The sequence below is a fragment of the Pararge aegeria genome, chromosome 25, assembly GCF_905163445.1.
Source record: "Pararge aegeria chromosome 25, ilParAegt1.1, whole genome shotgun sequence".
Classification (NCBI taxonomy): domain Eukaryota; kingdom Metazoa; phylum Arthropoda; class Insecta; order Lepidoptera; family Nymphalidae; genus Pararge; species Pararge aegeria.
Window position 1 is genome coordinate 3,048,555 of NC_053204.1, and position 17,807 is coordinate 3,066,361.

At 36.7% G+C, this 17,807-nt stretch overlaps 2 protein-coding genes across 2 annotated transcripts in view; both read right to left on the reverse strand.

The window, feature by feature from the left end:
• Window positions 1–343, reverse strand: part of LOC120634907 — a 127,812-nt gene extending 127,469 nt beyond the window's left edge. Inside the window, exon 1 of the mRNA XM_039905786.1 lies at window positions 51–343. The gene's annotated coding sequence lies outside the window, so the exon portion shown is untranslated. The remainder of the gene's footprint in view (window positions 1–50) is intronic.
• A 10,882-nt stretch (window positions 344–11,225) lies between these two features.
• On the reverse strand, window positions 11,226–16,516 carry LOC120634726. Its single transcript, XM_039905501.1, has 6 exons — window positions 16,511–16,516; window positions 15,674–15,784; window positions 13,758–13,980; window positions 12,743–13,215; window positions 11,993–12,103; window positions 11,226–11,300 (listed from the first exon to the last, which is right to left on the reverse strand). Exons 1-6 carry the CDS (start codon window positions 16,514–16,516, stop codon window positions 11,226–11,228), a joined length of 999 nt encoding a protein of 332 aa, XP_039761435.1.
• Between the last annotated feature and the right edge of the window lie 1,291 nt (window positions 16,517–17,807).

Sequence of the window (17,807 nt, forward strand, 5' to 3'; positions counted from 1 at the left end):
TTGTAAGAGTTAAAAAGTAAAACTTAATAGAAAACATCACAGAAACTCACCGTTAAGTGCAGATTTTGTCGCACCAAACACCTTGAAACGTTTTAAGATACACAAATTTTGTTAAAAAACGAAAATAATCACAAGAAAAAAAACTTTTTCGTATTTAAATCATGTCACAGTCAGAGATTATGTTTTATCAATAAATATCACAGCAATACACAACACACGTTATATTACAAGGTTTTGAAAATGTTAAATTCGGGAATACAGGAATAAAATTGTCTATAAAATAATGTAAACAAAACAAAGTTAACACACCACCCTCCAAACAGAATGACTAACCGAAGTCCAAACAGTACCACAGAATAAACGAACTGAAGTTGGTTGTGCTGTTGTGTTGTCATTACAGCACGTTCGTTAAAATTGGTGTTGTCAACTTAATATTCATAAAGTGCCCGAGATTATTATAAAACACAAAAAAAATCTTGGCATATTGGCACTTTGTAAGTTTATCGTTAAGGCATTGCGGAGGCCATGAATTATAGTAGCAGTAGAGCTTTTTGTGACAGAGTTCGTCCGGAAGTACTACCACCATGCTTATTTCTGCCGCTGTCCCGATGTAATTAGAGGCTGGTTTGTGCCGGTGTAATAACAGGCACATGAGGATTACCATAAGGTAGGCTATTTGCTTGGTCTGGCGGTGCTGTAAATAATAGCAGTAAAAAAAATTTAAACATCGGGTAAATATATTTTGTTTTGTAGAGTGTTGTTTCTTGCTCATTTCGAAATAAGTGTGGGTCATTTCGTTAGTCATTACCCAAGACTAACGAGGTAGATTTCAAACTAGAGTTATGTTGAAGTTAACTAATGGGGCTAAGCATTTTTTGCCAGATGCCAGCATGGTCACACTCTTTTACGGTGTAATTAAGAACCATGATTGGCAGAATTGTCAAAGGATGTTGTAATACAGAAATACAAATTTAACTTTGATTTCTTAGAATATTAAAAAAATATATATATTTAAAAAAATAATATTATTTAATAAGATAGAACTTGGAGTTTACGGGAATTATTAATAATGCAATTAACATGACATAAACAATACCTTCATTTGCAGCAACCAGAAAAAAACTCATTTTTAATACGCAATGTCACTCAGATTTGCCCAGTGTCCACGCCTGTCAGGAGATTTTTACTTCGCAAAGCACAATTGTACGGAAATAAGGCAATACGTCCTTGCCTTTGTCGTTTGCTTGGGATAATTTCCTAGTTTTTTCATAAAAGATATTTGATTTATTTATGTCACGGAATAGTGGAGACAAGTTTCAAAGTTAAGGCAGAAATATTTTTTCCACGTTATAATTTTACCGTAGTCTAGGGAAATTTTAAAAGGGTTGGCAACTTTATTTCATTGACACACACAGAAAGACTAGAGTCTGAAGCATATAAGCATAATAATTACTAATTTTAAAATTTGAATACCGGATAACTGAAATTTATTAATTTGGCTTTATTTAAAAAAAAAAAAGTTATAATAAAATGACAAGTAGGTATCTATAGTGCTGAAAAGCATTATATAAACCTACTTGTTCTAATACACGTAGAAGTAATAAATTAATTCCTGTCTTTTTATAGTATTTTCTATTTTCGATATGTTTGTATTTTCTTTTTTTTAGGTAAGTATAATGTAGGTTTCAGGTGAAGGAGCTACTTCTAGTAGATACAGATTCATAAATAGGTCGAGGAGATTAAGCTATCGCAATCGAAGATCACGTAAAAGCTAATTTGAGCGTTTATTTAATACACATATCGTAGGTAGCCTAGATGGGAATGAAACCTTGTGTAGGTCACAGAATTTAGAATAAACTGAACCCTCATTCAGGCTTTATTGCATGCAGTACATTGTGTCCAAAACAGTTGAAACATCACATCCACCGCACTTCTCACTTCACGCCCGCGAAATGTTGCTACCTAAAATTGCATACAATTGCATACAATTCTACAATAAACTACCAATTGTCATCTTGGAGATGTCTCTTAAAAAGTTCAAAGTTTGTATTAAACGTAAGCTTATAGAAAAGTCCTATTATAGTATAAAGGACTACGTAAACGATAAAAAAGCTTGGGTGTAAATTATTGCTCTAACCAGGTTGCTCTTCTAATATTTAAAATGACATTGTGAGATGGTGATAACAAAAAAAAAAAAACACCCGGCTAAGTTTGTTGTGGGCTTCTTCTTAGAGCAGGACGCGTTTGGAACCCTCGTAGCTTTAGTTTTAAGTTTACGAATGTGGTTATCGCCATCATCTCACTACCGTGTGGTTCTTATGTACGCATCAAAAGTACCACCTGTGGGCCTACTTGAATAAAGATATTTTTGACTTTGACTTTGACTTTTAAACAATCTTTTCCCATTTTCCCCATTTTAAGGTAAACGTTTACAAAAAAAATAAACTAAGTAAAATAATTACTGTCAACTGTCAAATGGAATGAGTCAGTCAAATATTTCTTTATGCAAATAGGCATAAAGAAAATCCCTATCCCTACTAGTATTATAAATGCCAATGTAAGTGTGTTTGTTACGCTTTCACGCAAAAACTACTAAACCGATCCTCATGAAACTTTGTACACTTATTCTTGGAATTGTTAGAAGTAATATAGGGTACTTTTTATCCCGACATTAAGCTCGGTTCCTTTGGGAGAGGGGATGAAAGTGTTTAACGATTTTACACCATAACTCCGACAAATTATAACCGATTTAAATAATTATTTTTGTACTATAGAGGTTATAATATGTGTTTGTGCCCAATCTTTGTGTAGATCTGAATGTGGGTGGAGATAGAGACCAGAACTCCTCAGCGGACAGCAGCAAACCCCTCATTTAAGTCTTAGCGATACTGAATATGTACTTTAATTTTTTTAGAACTACAACTAAATTGAATGCCACATCAAAAAACAAAATCAAATGCAGACGAAGTCGCGGGCAACAACTAGTAAGTAAATAAATATACTACGACTATACACACATCGCCATCTAGCCCCAAATTAAACGTAGCTTGTGTTATGGTTACTAAGATGACTGATGAATATTTTAATTAATAATAATATACATATTTACTTATAATATCCATAAATACCCAGACACTGAAAAGCATTCATGTTCATCACACAAACATTTTCCCGTTGTGGGAATAAAACTTACAGCCAATTCTTGAGCAGTTTTTTTTTTTTTTTTTATTAACTATAGGCCAGCGCTTGACGACAATTATGCTTGTTAGAAAGCAATGATGAGGTCTAGGTTGGAGCACGCTTGCCGAGAAAAATCCTATTCACTCTAGCCTTGAAGGTACTCAAATTATACGTGGTAGGAAACACAGTTGCCGGGAGGGCGTTCCACATCTTAGCGGCACGTATCAGAAACGTGGATAAAAAACGTTTCGTGCGTGTTGATGGAATATCAAGGATAAGGATGCCACCGCTCACGGTGTCTCGCTGTTCTGTGGTAGAACGGGGAAGGAGGAACAATATTGTGAAGTTCCTGAGCACACTCACCGAAGTATATCCGGTAAAAAACCGATAAACAGGCAACATTGCGTCGGTGCTGGAGATTATGTAGTTTCGCCTGTGTTAACGATTGACGCCTATAATTCTCCTGGCGCGACGCAGTAGTTATGCTGCTGTTTTTTTTGTTGCCTGACCACTTCACGCGCAACCTGAGGACGTGCCTGTAATTACTCCGGCCACCACGCCCTTCAGGCCTGAATACTGCAAAGCTCGGCGCAGGAATAAGCAGGTCGCAGGGTCGCCAATCGGCCGCCGAAATAATGATGATGACTGTTCTTAATTCCAGTACAATTGAAAAACTGTGCGTTTGGTATTTGATTTATTGAGGTGGGTATAGACTATGAAGCAATACTCTGCGTCCTTGAATTAACGCGGGAGGAGCAGGGTTGCCAGATCGAATCGGGATCAATAACCGATTTTTCGGGATTTTAGGGCTTTGGTCGGGAGGAATAAAAAAGTTAATAATATTAATTATACATCATATATTAAGTAAACAAACATATTTTTGCATTGCACTGTGGATATAAGAAAAAAAAACATAGTAGGTATTTGTGACACATAAGATAAGAACCGAATGAGCATGTTTATTGTTTTTGTTCTTGCCACAAGTATTTGTCATTTTTTTTGCGTGTTGTTTGCATGTTTCGTTTGACGAAAATGTGAACTTAAAATTATCGAACTTGTTTTTCGGGAGATTATTTTTTTATCGGGAGTCGGGAGGACATACAAAAATTCGGGAGAATCCCCCCAATTCCCGACCGTCTGGCAACCCTAGGGCGGAGCCGCAGGGCACATCTAGTTATTCATACAAATATTCATCAGTTATTTTAGTACCCATCACCTTTTTACCATCGAACCGCGAGGCACCGTAAGGTTCTGTGGATCTGGATCACTAAGTGGTGGTTATACCGCGGACGCGTACGAAGCGCTTCGCATCTTCGTTTCTGATTCGCACCGCAAGGATCTGGAATGCCCTTCCAGCTTCCATTTTCCCCAGTACTTACAATATGAGTACCTTCAAATCAAGCGCTCGTCTATAAACATAAGAAAAAACCCATACGCTTACTTTGGGGCTAGATGGCGATGTATATATTGTATTGATTTTATTATTTATTGTTTTAAATGGACTGAATGGCACCTGTTTCGAATTTTTAGTGAGGGTCTATGTTTTTTTCGTCGCGTCAAACCTAGATTACAAACAAACACATTTTCGCATTAATAATATTACTATGTATTCCCAATAGCCGCGGTAATATATTCCTGAAAGAATAATCAAGCGCATAAGTAGGCAATCCTAAAAATAATTGTTTCATTAACATTTTTATGAGATAAATCCGTATAAATACCCCCGAGGGTGTAATCTGGGATCACATAGTGCTATCAGTTCACAGTAAAACCTACTTGTATCGAAAATGATTATCTTCCTATTACTACTATATACTGTATCCATGTGAGTATCCTACTTTCTATTCTACTTTTTGAAGTGAAGCTTTTGGAAACTCGATGAAATGTCATGATAAAAAACAAAAACTTAAATGGAGTAGAGTATGAGACAATACATTACACATTTTGTTTCCTATTTAAATTTCTATTGTATAAATATATATATGGGACAGGTTTCCTCACAATGTTTTGCTTAACCGCTGCGTCAAGGAGGTCCACAAAACCTTGCTTTTTGGTTTGTCCGGAAGTCAGAGGCGTTCAGGCTGCATGGACTATTTTTCAAATTTTACTCTCTCATCAATAAATAATAACGACGGCCGACTGGCGCAGTCTTTCTGAGTCCTAGGCCTTGGGTTCGATTCCCACAATTGGAAAATGTTTGTGTGATGAACATGATTATTTTTCAGTGTCTGTATATTATAAGTATTTATATGTATTATATTCATAAAAATATTCAACAGCTATCTTAGTACCCATAACACAAGGTACGCTTACTTTGGGGCTAGATGGCGATGTGTGTATTGTCGTAGTATATTTATTTATTTTCATCATCATCATCATCACATCAACCGATAGACGTCCACTGCTGGACATAGGTCTTTTGTAGGGAGCGGCTACCTGCGACGCGCTTAATGTCGTCTGTCCACCTCGTTGGGGGTCGACCAACGCTGCGCTTACCAGTACGGGGCTGCCATTCCAGCACCTTGGGACCCCAACGTCCATCCTTTCTCCGAACTATGTGCCCGGCCCATTGCCACTTAAGCTTCGCGACTCGTTGAGCTATGTCGGTAACTTTGGTTTTTCTACGAATCTCCATATTTCTGATTCGATCGCGTAGAGATACTCCGAGCATAGCTCTCTCCATCGCCCGCTGAGTGACTCTAAGCCTTCTTATGAGGCCCATAGTTTATTTATTTAATTTATTTATAATAATAAAAGTTTTACTTCAATCGCGTTGAGCAATTTTTAAGTAAACAAAAGTCATGGTGCTCGCGTCATCGTCTCCGAACGCTTTCCATGAGCTATATATTTAGAGCAGTATATTTAGAGATTTTCAAAAACCTTTGCAATTTAAATTTTTTTTTTTTATACTGTTGAATTTTTTTTCACTTTGCTATTCAATTGATCCGTTTGAAAATATTGGAGATAAATAATCCTAATTGATTTTGATATTTGCCACTAGCTGGCGTATATGTCAAGAAGCGTATATGACATATACTTTTTTAGGACCAATCCAAATTATTATTTTTAAATAGCGGAAACTAAACAGACGTCTGACGTAAGCGTTACTTCCGTCAGAAAAAATCTGAGCTACTCCCTAGTCGCGCCTAAAGAAGTTTACTTCAAAAATAAAGTATAAAAAAAATTTAAATTTTCAGAATAAATACCAGCACTATTCCTATAGACAGTAACTCACAAAGATACTTTGGGTTCCCCGAAGACGACTCGCAGAATGTCGGGAAAAGCCTGCAGAAATACTCTGATACTCCAAAAAACTTTTACGCGTACAAACCTTTATATAACCCTAAAAGAAATAACGAAGGGGGAAAATCAGAATATATTATTGATTCTTTTGAACCTAATTCTAATCCCCGGAGACGCGTTACGATTGACGCGGACAAGTATAACGACATAAAAACTATTCCGGAATACAAAGATATGTATTTTGAGAAATCTGGGTATAAAAATATGAACACGAAAAGGGAGGGAAAGAGTAACAATGGATTGACTAAATCGCAAGAGCTGTACAAATTTTTTAATGTAAGTATGTACAAATTCCTGGGAACATAATATTTTGGACAGCATATATCATCATACCAGGCCGGTACACATAAAAGGCCGGTAGACGGCCGATTGGCGCAGTGGGCAGCGACCCTGCTTTCTGAGTCAAACCGTGGGTTCGATTCCCACAACTGGAAAATGTTATTCATTGTTCGCGGAGTATAGCAAATTAAGCTTAATTTTCATAATCTTGAAGGAATCAAAATTTTGGGATAGGGAATTTTAGGATTGCGTTCACTGCAATAACCTATTACTTTACCAGAAGTATCGCAATCAATCCACCAAACTAAGTATCACAAGTTGCTATTCTTTTCACAATATTCCTTGCGGAAATAAAAAGTGCTATAAGTGTTTTAAAGCCATATCCCTAATCAACTGGAAAATGTTTGTGTGATGAACATGAATGTTTTTCAGTGTCTGGGTGTTTATCTGTTATTTATATAATAACAGATAAACACACAGTTACAGTTATTATTTATTAAAATATTCAACGGTCATCTAAATACCCATAACACATACGTTTAATTTGAGGCTAGATGGCGATGTGTGTATTGTCGTAGTATATTTATTTATTACCAGCCAACTACAGGGCACGGTTCTCGCTTCCCACAATGAGAAGGTAGGTTGGCCGTAGTCCGCCACGTCCACCAATCCTTCTTGTTTTCCTCTTTTCGTTAACTCATGATCTTTTCCTTTACTGGTGCGTGCTGCGATTCGAACGCGGTCCCCCGAATGTGAAGCTGATGTCCTAGGTCCTAAACACTGGGCTATTGGCGCTTCACTAGGCTATCATTGCTTACTAAATACATCTATATATATATTTTTATTTGCCTCAACTAGTCGGTCCTTCACTGCAATCTCACCTGTTGGTAAGTGACGATGCAGTCTAGGGTAAGGGCTACATTCGTTGAAAAAAACACATACCCCTTCAATTTCTACGCGACATCGTACTGGAACGCCACGGCACGTCTTTGCCGAAAAACTACATTGTTATTAAAAAAAAATTTAATTCCAGGCATTCCAGATGAAATACGTTGAGATCATGCAGTTACTTGAAACTTTGCATCACAACAATTATAACATATAGATAATATAATACTTTGACCAGGACTTTAGCGGTTGGAGAAGGACCTAAATATATACAACGTGTAAATGATAATCTAAATATTACTTGACCGGCTTTAGAGGTACATTATTTACTGTCTCTGAGGCTGATCTGTGAAAACAAAACGCTAATAATTTGGAGTAAGCAACTGCCATAGTTTTATCTGAAAGGAATCAGGAACAGTTCTTACATCACATGAAAAATTTAAATAAAGTGACTCTTGTCACTTTGTTGGGTACGCGTCGCTAAGCGTAGGTACTGAACGCGCGTCGGTCTTTTATCTTCAATAGGGTTGTCAACACTTAGAATGGTTGGATTAGTTTTTATGGAAATATAAATATGTTTTTTTTTATTTAATATTTTCACAGGGCGATTCCTTACGTAATATACTTATGCATCCTTCAACAGTATTTCGTATTTCGATTACACGCTGTATAACTAAATGAATACCTCGGCATATTTATTGAAGACGGAACAGTCCACTTAGTTAAGGAACGTGAGTTTTTCTCAGCTTTGTTCGCCTTAAACTTCCTTCACTTGAAAACAAACTTGAAATGACTTTCTTGATTGTTGACGCCTCGCGAGAAATGAAATGAAAAATCTTGAAGGAATAATGGATAGAAGCAGGCGTCACTTTGCGGAAATCCATAATATATTATGAAAATTAAGCTTAATTTGCTATAATCCGCGAACAGCAGGAGAATCTGTATGGTGTAGTTTATAATTACTTTAATCCGTATACTCCACACCAAACAGATCCTCGGCAATGTACCCTCTACGCACGTTTCGCTTCGAAACCGGAGCATCCTCAGGAGATGTTGACTTTACAATGAATAATTGTTAAGTGAAGTTTCACTAAACAATTATTCATTGTTCGCGGAGTATAGCAAATTAAGCTTCATTTTCATAATCTTGAAGGAATAATTTTTTCGGGATAGGGAATTTTAGGATTGCGATGATTTCTTTCTTTCTTTCAATAACCTATTACTTTACCAGAAATATCGCAATCAATCCACCAAACTAAGTATCACAAGTTGCTATTCTTTTCACAATATTCCTTGCGGAAATAAAAAGTGCTATAAGTGTTTTAAAGCCATTTCCCTAATCGATTTCTACGAGATATCGTACTGCTTAGCGGTACGTCCTTGTTTCGGTAGGATAACTAACCACGGGCGTCGTCTCTGCTGGGAATCGAACCCGGAACCCGGTCAACGATGCGCCAGATAGTTCGTCAAAAGTGCTGTATTTATAATTGTAAAGCTGAATTAATAAAAATATATTTTAAAATAAATGTAAAATTTAAAAACCCCCGACTTTTAATACGTGATCATCCTGTACGTTATTCACATATTATATTATACAAACCCTATTATTTCATACTTAAGGGTATTGTGAAAAAAAAACCGCCATTTTGTTGTGGCGGCCATCTTGGATTTGAACTTTGTCATGTTTGTGTATTCTACTAGTAAAGCCCTTTCATTTGATACACATATTGAGGGGGGAGTAATGAAAAAATATGCGGCGGCCATCTTGGGTCGATTATCATCAAACATAGCAAAAAACACTCCCGACTAATCCACCTTTCAAACGAAAGAAAAAAAATCAAAATCGGTTCATGCGTTCGGGAATTACGATGCCACAGACAGACACACACACATACTCGTAACAATACACACAAACACTTCAAACTTACCTATAACACCCCGTCGATATTGCATGATTGGTTAACAATATATTGAAATTCATGAATGGTCAACAATTTTAAAATAAATCTTCAGCGTTTGATTATAATTAAATTGCATTTATTCGTTAATACATTATTTCCTTTACATTTTCTTATTCATTAAGTTTTTAACCTTAAATATAATATAATACATTCCCGAAATATCCTTGTATGTCCATCGATGGTCCTTATTTCATATTTTATTCTCGTTCTTCTTATGTATTATTAATTATTTTTCTTCGCGGTTCTGAAAATAGGAAAGAATAACCTGTTATATTAAAGCCGGATAAGGCGATAAGGCTCCATGTGAATTATGCCTAAACTTCTATTCTATTCGAAGAATGACTCTTTCACACCATAAATAAAAATTAAAAAAAATATTTATTCCACTACAAGTTAGCCTTGACTACGATCTCATCTGTCGACTTAGAACAATTATTATTTTCATATTTTTCTGTATGTCTATGTGGTGCAAAATAAAAGTGTATTCATTCATTCATTCATTCATTCAACAAGATTTGCCCCCACAAAGTCGAGCAGTCGTTTTCGAGAATGACAGTATTTGAACATCAGAGTAAAATGGATTTTATTTGCATCATGTTACGTTGACGTTTCATCGGTTGGCGTTGAATCGACTTTGAAAAGGTTGAGTTATGAATGAGCGACGGCCCTATAGCCTCAAATAATGACATCTTTTAGTTTTAAAGCTTTTCGTGTCAGAGCTCGTCCGGGGAAGTACTACGGTCATGATTATTTCTGCCGCCTAGTAGCATTAATGTGGTCCGGTCTGAAGGGCTTGGTTGCCGGTGTAATAAAGGGCATATGAGGTTTTATACTTGCGCCTCAGGTTTATAGTAAATGCGGCACTTTGTAAGAAGTTTCCTTGCATGCCCAGCACAAATCATTTGCTTAAACGGTGAAGCACATCGTGAGGAAACCTGTATGATTCCGTAATGATCGAAAAGGCGTTTGAAGTCTTCAAGTCCACACTTGGCCTTAGCGGAGACCAGTAGGTACCATGTAGTGTTTTAAACTGATGACTGATGAAGTAGTTCCTGTATCAATGGATTTTCACCATCTATACACGCAGTCGTATAAAAAGTATGTAGCGCCATCTAGTTCTGTAATGTGGAGACCGTACATCACGTCGGGGTCACCACTGTACGGGAGCTATGGTGATACGTTCGACCGTAACAATAGGAAGATCTTCCTCCGAGCCTCGGTCCCCGAGCACGATCACCCGATCGTGCTCGGGGACCGAGGTCCGAACATTCATTTTTGAAAGTTGTATATATAGGCATACTTCGTGAACACTTCGCTAGCGCGATGCAGGATTTTTGTAGCAAATGACCCTCCCACCTAGTATTAGAGATTTTTGTGACAGACCTCGTCCGGGGAAGTAAAGCTTTTTTTATTTGTGCCAAGGCTCATAGCAGTATTCCGGTGTGAAAGGCATGGTGGCCGGTGGATTTAGCGCCGCGGCATATGAGGCTTAAAACCTACGCCTCGGGTTGGACACAGATCGTTTTACTCACTATTAGATCTATTTGATAATATGAAAAAAACTTCCTTTTCAGGGTAAACCGACAATGAATAAATATTTAACTAACAGATTGTTTACCTTAGTCTAGGCGAGAACCGTCTTCTGCGGGTTTCATTTGATTCGATATTCTGAATGTTCGTCAATATTTCCTACAAAGTAAGAGTATATGTAAGATAATAGTAAGAGAAATAGTAAGATTTTACGAAAAGATAATCATTGTTATCATCATAAACTCGTAAACATAACGACGCAGTACAGGGCAGGTCTCTCAGAATGAGAAGAAAAAGAAGAAGAAGAAATACTTTATTGCACACAAACATAAAAATAGTATATGTATAGTATTTTTTTTTACGACAATACACACATCGTCATTTAGCCCCAAAGTAAGCTTAGCTTGTGTTATCGGTACTAAGATGACTGATGAATATTTTTATGAATAGGATACATAAAAACTTATAATATACATATAAACACCCAGAAACTAAAAAACATTCATGTTCATCACACAAACATTTTCCAGTGGGAGTCGAACCCACAGCCTTGGACTCGGAAAGCAGGGTCGCTGCCCACTGCGCCAATCGGCCGTTTATTGCATGTATATACAATGAAGTAGTAAACAAAAAAAAAAACAAAAAAAATTGTAGGCAACAAAAGTAGCCTTATTGCAGCGAGCAATCTCATACAGGCAACCTGTGACAGTAGTGAGAAGCTTTGAGGTCGTAGTTTACCACGCTGATCGAAATAGGTCCCCCGAAAAAACTAGAATTCGATTCTCTTTCCTTTATATATCCATGTTTACAACATTTTGGCAAAGTTAGAATAAAAAATTAACAATTCTTACATCGTCTCCCTTAGGAGGGCCATATTCAACGAAGCCTGGGGGTCCATATTCCAGGAAACCTTCAGGAACTGGTCCCAAAGCCTGAACTGAAGCTAGTTCGCTCACTGCCTGGTTGACTTGAGCCTGAAATTTACAAGAATTTATTATGAAAGAGGATTAAATTATTTCTTAACCAACTTCAAGTTTTAACAGTAAGGACTTATTCAGTCACAAAACTAACTTAACCAAACATTTTCGTGATTGGACCACGTCCTTCATCATCAACAACATATTAATCACAGCGAGGCTACTAAACAATTAATTAATGTCATAGAAAGGTTACTAGGAAACACACTACACCGTTTTCATCTCCCGCAAGATAGTACATTGTTAGAAAACAAAGAGCAACTTCTAAATAGATTGTGGGCTTTTTCTCGGTAGAATCTGCCTTCCTTACCGGAAGTGCTTATATTATTAGGTCTACTTGAAATAAATGAAATTTGAACGGACAATTCGTTCATCATAATATTGTTTACTCGAACGAGTGTGAGGTAGTATGTAACTGTCAAAATTTACTTATAATAGAACTGACTTCTTCGAAGCTCTATCCCACTTTAGGTGGGGTCAGCTCTTCCTATTTTCTCGCTCCAGGACAATCTGTCCTCCAAGAGGACTGTTACCAGGAAGGAATTTAAATAATGCTAAACCAAAAGCTGACCACGGTCTAGTGACAATTGCACAGTTTTTTCACTACTATTAGTCAAGATTAATTACCTGTTGAGTTAAAATTTCCTTCTCCAAGCTAGCAATAATATCAGGAATGTTTTGTAGTTCTGGAACGTTCTGCTCTGATTCGCTTGCCGGTACAGCATTAACCAACAGCACTTGTGTACTTCCTATAGAATCTGTAGCTGTAACCTTCTGTACATCGCTTGCTGTGGAAGATTCTTGTTGGTATTTCAATGATTCTTCTGAGTTTTGTTGATTCTTTTGTCCGTTAGTAAGTTCTGTAGTCTGAGATTCTGCGTTTTCTTGATTCGATTGCTCACTAACGTATAGTAAAGACGCTAGAGAGTTTCTTTGATTCAACTGCTCGTTAGATTCTTGGGTGAGCTGATTCAGTTGGCTGATGATTTCTGTAGTGTCGTCAGCATTAGCGGTAGTTGTTGTTTCTTTTACTTCAAAATCTAAGATTGGCAGCTCAGCGGAAATAGGTGGGTTGTCATCTAACGAGGGTTGAGACGCTGTTGTGGGCAGTTCAGTTGATATAACCTCTGCTATTACTGAAAAGGTAGTTGTTATTTTAGTTATAAAAGCTGTGATAGTATAGTGAACACCACCAGTGAATATACACATAAAGCATAACATAACATTATCCACAGCATGCCTGATCGTATGCAGGCGGTTATCATTTTAAGTAATTTTAAGGTCTAATTTGTAAAATTCATAAATGAACATTTGTTAAATTAGGAGTTTAATACCTTTTTGTCTGATTTAATAAACATTTTAGAAAAGTTATTATGATTTTTGTTTATTAATCATTGCATTTAGGATTTGAATCAACAATTTAGGTTTCAAAACAAAAAATACATGCGTATTGCGGTTCATTTTGATGATAGCCCACCAAAGTGCATTTGGGCTGTGTTCCGAGTGTATATCATAGTCTAGAACTTATTGCCTCTTACGATATCCGCGGGGAGATGAGAGGGTAATAACAACCTGTATTCTGATCTGCCTTCACCACCCAGCATATATATTTAAAAAAAAATAGAATAAATAAAAATACCTTCAGAGATTTCCACTTTCTCAGCAACACCTGGGCTGTAACTTTCAGCATTTTGAGATGAGAAGCCGAAGGTTTGTTCGATAGTCACATCGGGTAAACCTTGGTTCAACAAGTTCTGTGATAATTCCTGCACCTTCGGTGGGCCGTACTCTCGGAGGGAGTCAGAACCTGATGCCTCGGAGCCTTGAAGGTTTACTTCGATTGCAGGTGTTGGAACAGGTTTCTGAAATAAGTAAGAGCTTAAGCTTAAACGTCTTAGCTTAGCTTAACTTAGTTTTGAGCTATCTTTCAAGATACTCCAATTATCGCCGCAGTCTCTTTACTATGAGAGTCTAGGCCACCTGCCAACAATTACAAATGTAAAGTTACTCTTCTTACTCTCTTGCTAGCTTTATCCTACATTAGGTGGGCTAGCTGACTCTCCTAGCTTTCAGGAGCCAGCATAGTTTCTCGAATGCCAGCAAACGCGATCTAGCCTGCTCTGAGAGTCCTGAATATTTCGGGTCCTTTTATCGTAAACCTTGTAGCAATGTTCAAGCTTATTACGTGCAAAGGGCGGCATAAATATTTTTGCTTAAACGGCTTAAAATAGCTAGAGCTGATCCTGCCCAGCAGTTGGGTTAGGGTATTAATAGTCGCAGATTAAAGACTTGGTTATTAAATTCCTTTAGTATAGGATGAAGGATCACGCTGGAAGACAGAAGTAAGAATATACTTAGAAATGGTGTAACCGTGTCAGATTAAAAAAAAAATAGTAATTAACGTAAACAAATCTAGGGGTCTCACCACATATTAATAGGATGTTGACTCTGTATAACAGCATTAATAAAGTGCTTGACATAGACACAATAGGGGATAGTCTTCCTAAATTAAAAAAAAAACTAAAGGACCACTTCCTATCGCAATACTGTTGTATTGTTTAAACTGAGTATTTTTTTCCTTGCTCTTTTTTGTTTTAGTTTAGCTAGTTTTGTTCTTTACGGCTTGTTTTGACGGCCGATTGGCGCAGTTTGCAGCGACCCTGCTTTCTCAGTCCAAGGCCGTGGGTTCGATTCCCACAACTGGAAAATGTTTGTGTGATGAGCATGAATGTTTTCAGTGTCTGGGTGTTTATATGTATTATAAGTATTTATGTATTATATTCATAACAATATTCAACAGCTATCTTTGTACCCATAACACAAGCTACGCTTACTCTGGGGCTAGGTGGCGATGTGTGTATTGTCGTAGTATATTTATTTACTTATTTATTTAGTATACATTGTCGGCATTAATTTTTTTTTCTCTAAAATGTATGGTTTAGTTCGCGGCACTAGATCCGGCTAGTTTATGTCACAGCTTGATAGATCTTACAGCGCATACTCTCATGTCTCTCTTCTAAATCGTTTTTTTCTCTTTCTAACTGACATTCTAGTTTTTTATTCGCAGTCTCTAAGTGGGTCTACAACATAACATTATTATGTTTTTTTAATATTTTTTTGAGTTTTATAAGAGTTATTGTAACCTGTTGATTGTCCATTGAATAAACAAATAAACGTACCAAGCAGGTGGCCCACCTTATGGTATGTGGAAAACTATAGCCTATAAACACAACAAAACTTCACCAGCATGAATGTTTTTCTGTGTATTTTAAGTATTTATGTATATTATTCATAAAAATATTCATCAGTCATCTCAGTACCCATAACACAAGCTACGCTTACTTTGGGGCTAGATGGCGATGTGTGCGTTTTCGTAGTATATAAATTAGTACAAAATATACAAAATTTATATTTAATTAAGGCCGGAACACAGCGACGCTGCTTGGATGCAGAAAATAGCGCGGTGGTTATACTTCCCCGAATCACCTCTGTCACAAAAAGCATTACTGATGCTACTATTAAAAATTACAAAAAATGGCAAAACAAAGTACATACCACAATCTCGGAAGGCAAGAAGAACGCACGCCCTTCTGGTCTCTCATAGAGGTACGGTCCTGAACCCTTGCCATTAGCCAACGCGAGGACCGAAAGAATGAGAGCAAAAACCTGGAAATATTTAAGATAAAAGACTTGATTGTACAATAAACGAAACGTACCGGAACGCTAAAGCCTCCCACCAGACCAGACTACAAACAAAAACAGAAATTATAACCTGCGTCACCTGCAGCACAGTAAATTAAACTTAAAATATATTTACTGTGGTAACGCATAGCGCAGCTCCATTTTTTCTTACAAAACTTATTATGTAAACAACATTTTAATGTAAATATCGTTATGAAAATATAAAAAAATCATTCATTAATATCGAATATCTCTTTTATTTCTATTTTTTAAACATACTTTACACTAATAAAAAAAACTAAATTTATTTAAATCAAGTAGGCTGAGTTATTAAACGTCAAGTCAGTCTGTTTATAGTGACTCTACCACCGGTCCGGAAAGCAGATTCCACTAAGAAGAGCCGGCAAGATTCTCAGCAGTTTGCTCTTTTTCAACATCATTTAGTTTAACCTTAATTATTCTGACATCTGATATATATTTCTACTAACACTAATTAGAATCCTGAAATCGTGTATTTGTAATAATTTTAATGGTCAAACTGTTTCTTATTGCCACGCCTTGACAGGGCTCCATGACTATGTTAAGGCATGGATAAGGCATAAATAAATAAATTCATTGGCAAGAACCACGACTCTTAGCAGCGTCGTGGGTCTTAGTCACTTATTATGAATGTTTTAATATAAAAACTTATGTAATAAAAAAATGTATTACCTTCATGTTGTACCGATATTGAGATCTTGGAAGTGGCGATGAGAATGATATCCGATCTAAATCGATACCCCATTTTATATTAAAACGGGTGCTATAAAAAAAAACTCAAACAAACCGTCGCTTAGGTAAATATTTGAAAATTATGTAGGTTATTTGATCATCTTTTGCAGTTTATATGGGACAAAATTAAGAGCGATTTCGAAGGTCGGTGTCAGTGAGATGTTGATCCTCTAGAGCAGATCATGCCAACTAAGTTGAGCGTTCCTCATATCGACCCATTCATTACCTAAAATGGGAAGGGTTTAGGCCATATTCCACCACGCTGGCCCAGTGCGGATAAGTGGACTCTACACACCTTTGAGAACATTATGGAGAACTCTCAGGTTGCAGGTTTCCTCACGATGTTTTCATTCATCGTGATACTTTTTTTTTTTTTTTTGGGGTGCGTGCTGGGATTCGAACTCGGCCCCCGGAAAGCGAAGCCGAAGTCCTAATCACTAGGTTAGTAATTTTATGAGCGACCGCGGAGTTTTCATAACCCTTTTTAGTATTAGAATTATTATTATTATTATTAAATTCTTTATTGCACACACAAAAACAAAATACAACAAAAAACTAGTTTAGGTGTGCAAAGGCGGTCTTATCGCTAAAGCGCTCTCTCCCAGACAACCTTTGACAATTTATCCCCAATTTAGTTATTGAGTAGTAAGTTTTTAAAAGTATGTAACCGCCGCAACCAACTCTGTTAGATTTTCTCTCGCCATGGGTTGTCTGGGTATATAGCTTTAGTGATAAAACCTCCTTTGCACGATAAAATGTTAATGTTTTTCAACCGACTTAAAAAAAGAGGAGGTTCTCAATTCGACTGTGTGTTTTTTTTTGTTTTTGTATATTTCATACTCGAATACTCTGCCGATAAAAAAATACTACTTATAAACCGATTTTAATGTGGAAGATAAAGCCATGTATTTGTGTGTTTACACATTTACATGGATTGAATATATTTTATATTGTTGTACATTTAATTGTTTTATAATACACCAGCTGTTGCCCGCGACTTCGCCTGCATTTGAATTTGTTTTTTAATGTGGCATTCAATTTAGTTGTAGTTCTAAAAAAAATTTAGTATTCAGTATCGCTAAGCCTTAAATGAGGGGTTTGCTGCTGCCCGCTGAAGAGTTCTGTCCTCTATCTCCAACCACATTCAGATCTACACAAAGTTTGGGCAAAATTAAACACATATTATAACCTCTATACTTACTACAAAAATAATTATTTAAAATCGGTTATAATTTGT

Bases quoted from the DNA above. Each gene is read 5' to 3' on its own strand.
- LOC120634726 (XM_039905501.1), bottom strand. The intron at 13,216-13,757 runs GTATTTTTATTT...TGCCCACAACAG, and splicing joins GAAAGTGGAAATCTCTGAAG to CGTCTCAACCCTCGTTAGAT. The intron at 12,104-12,742 runs ATTAATCTTGAC...GCTCAAGTCAAC, and splicing joins AAATTTTAACTCAACAGGTA to CAGGCAGTGAGCGAACTAGC.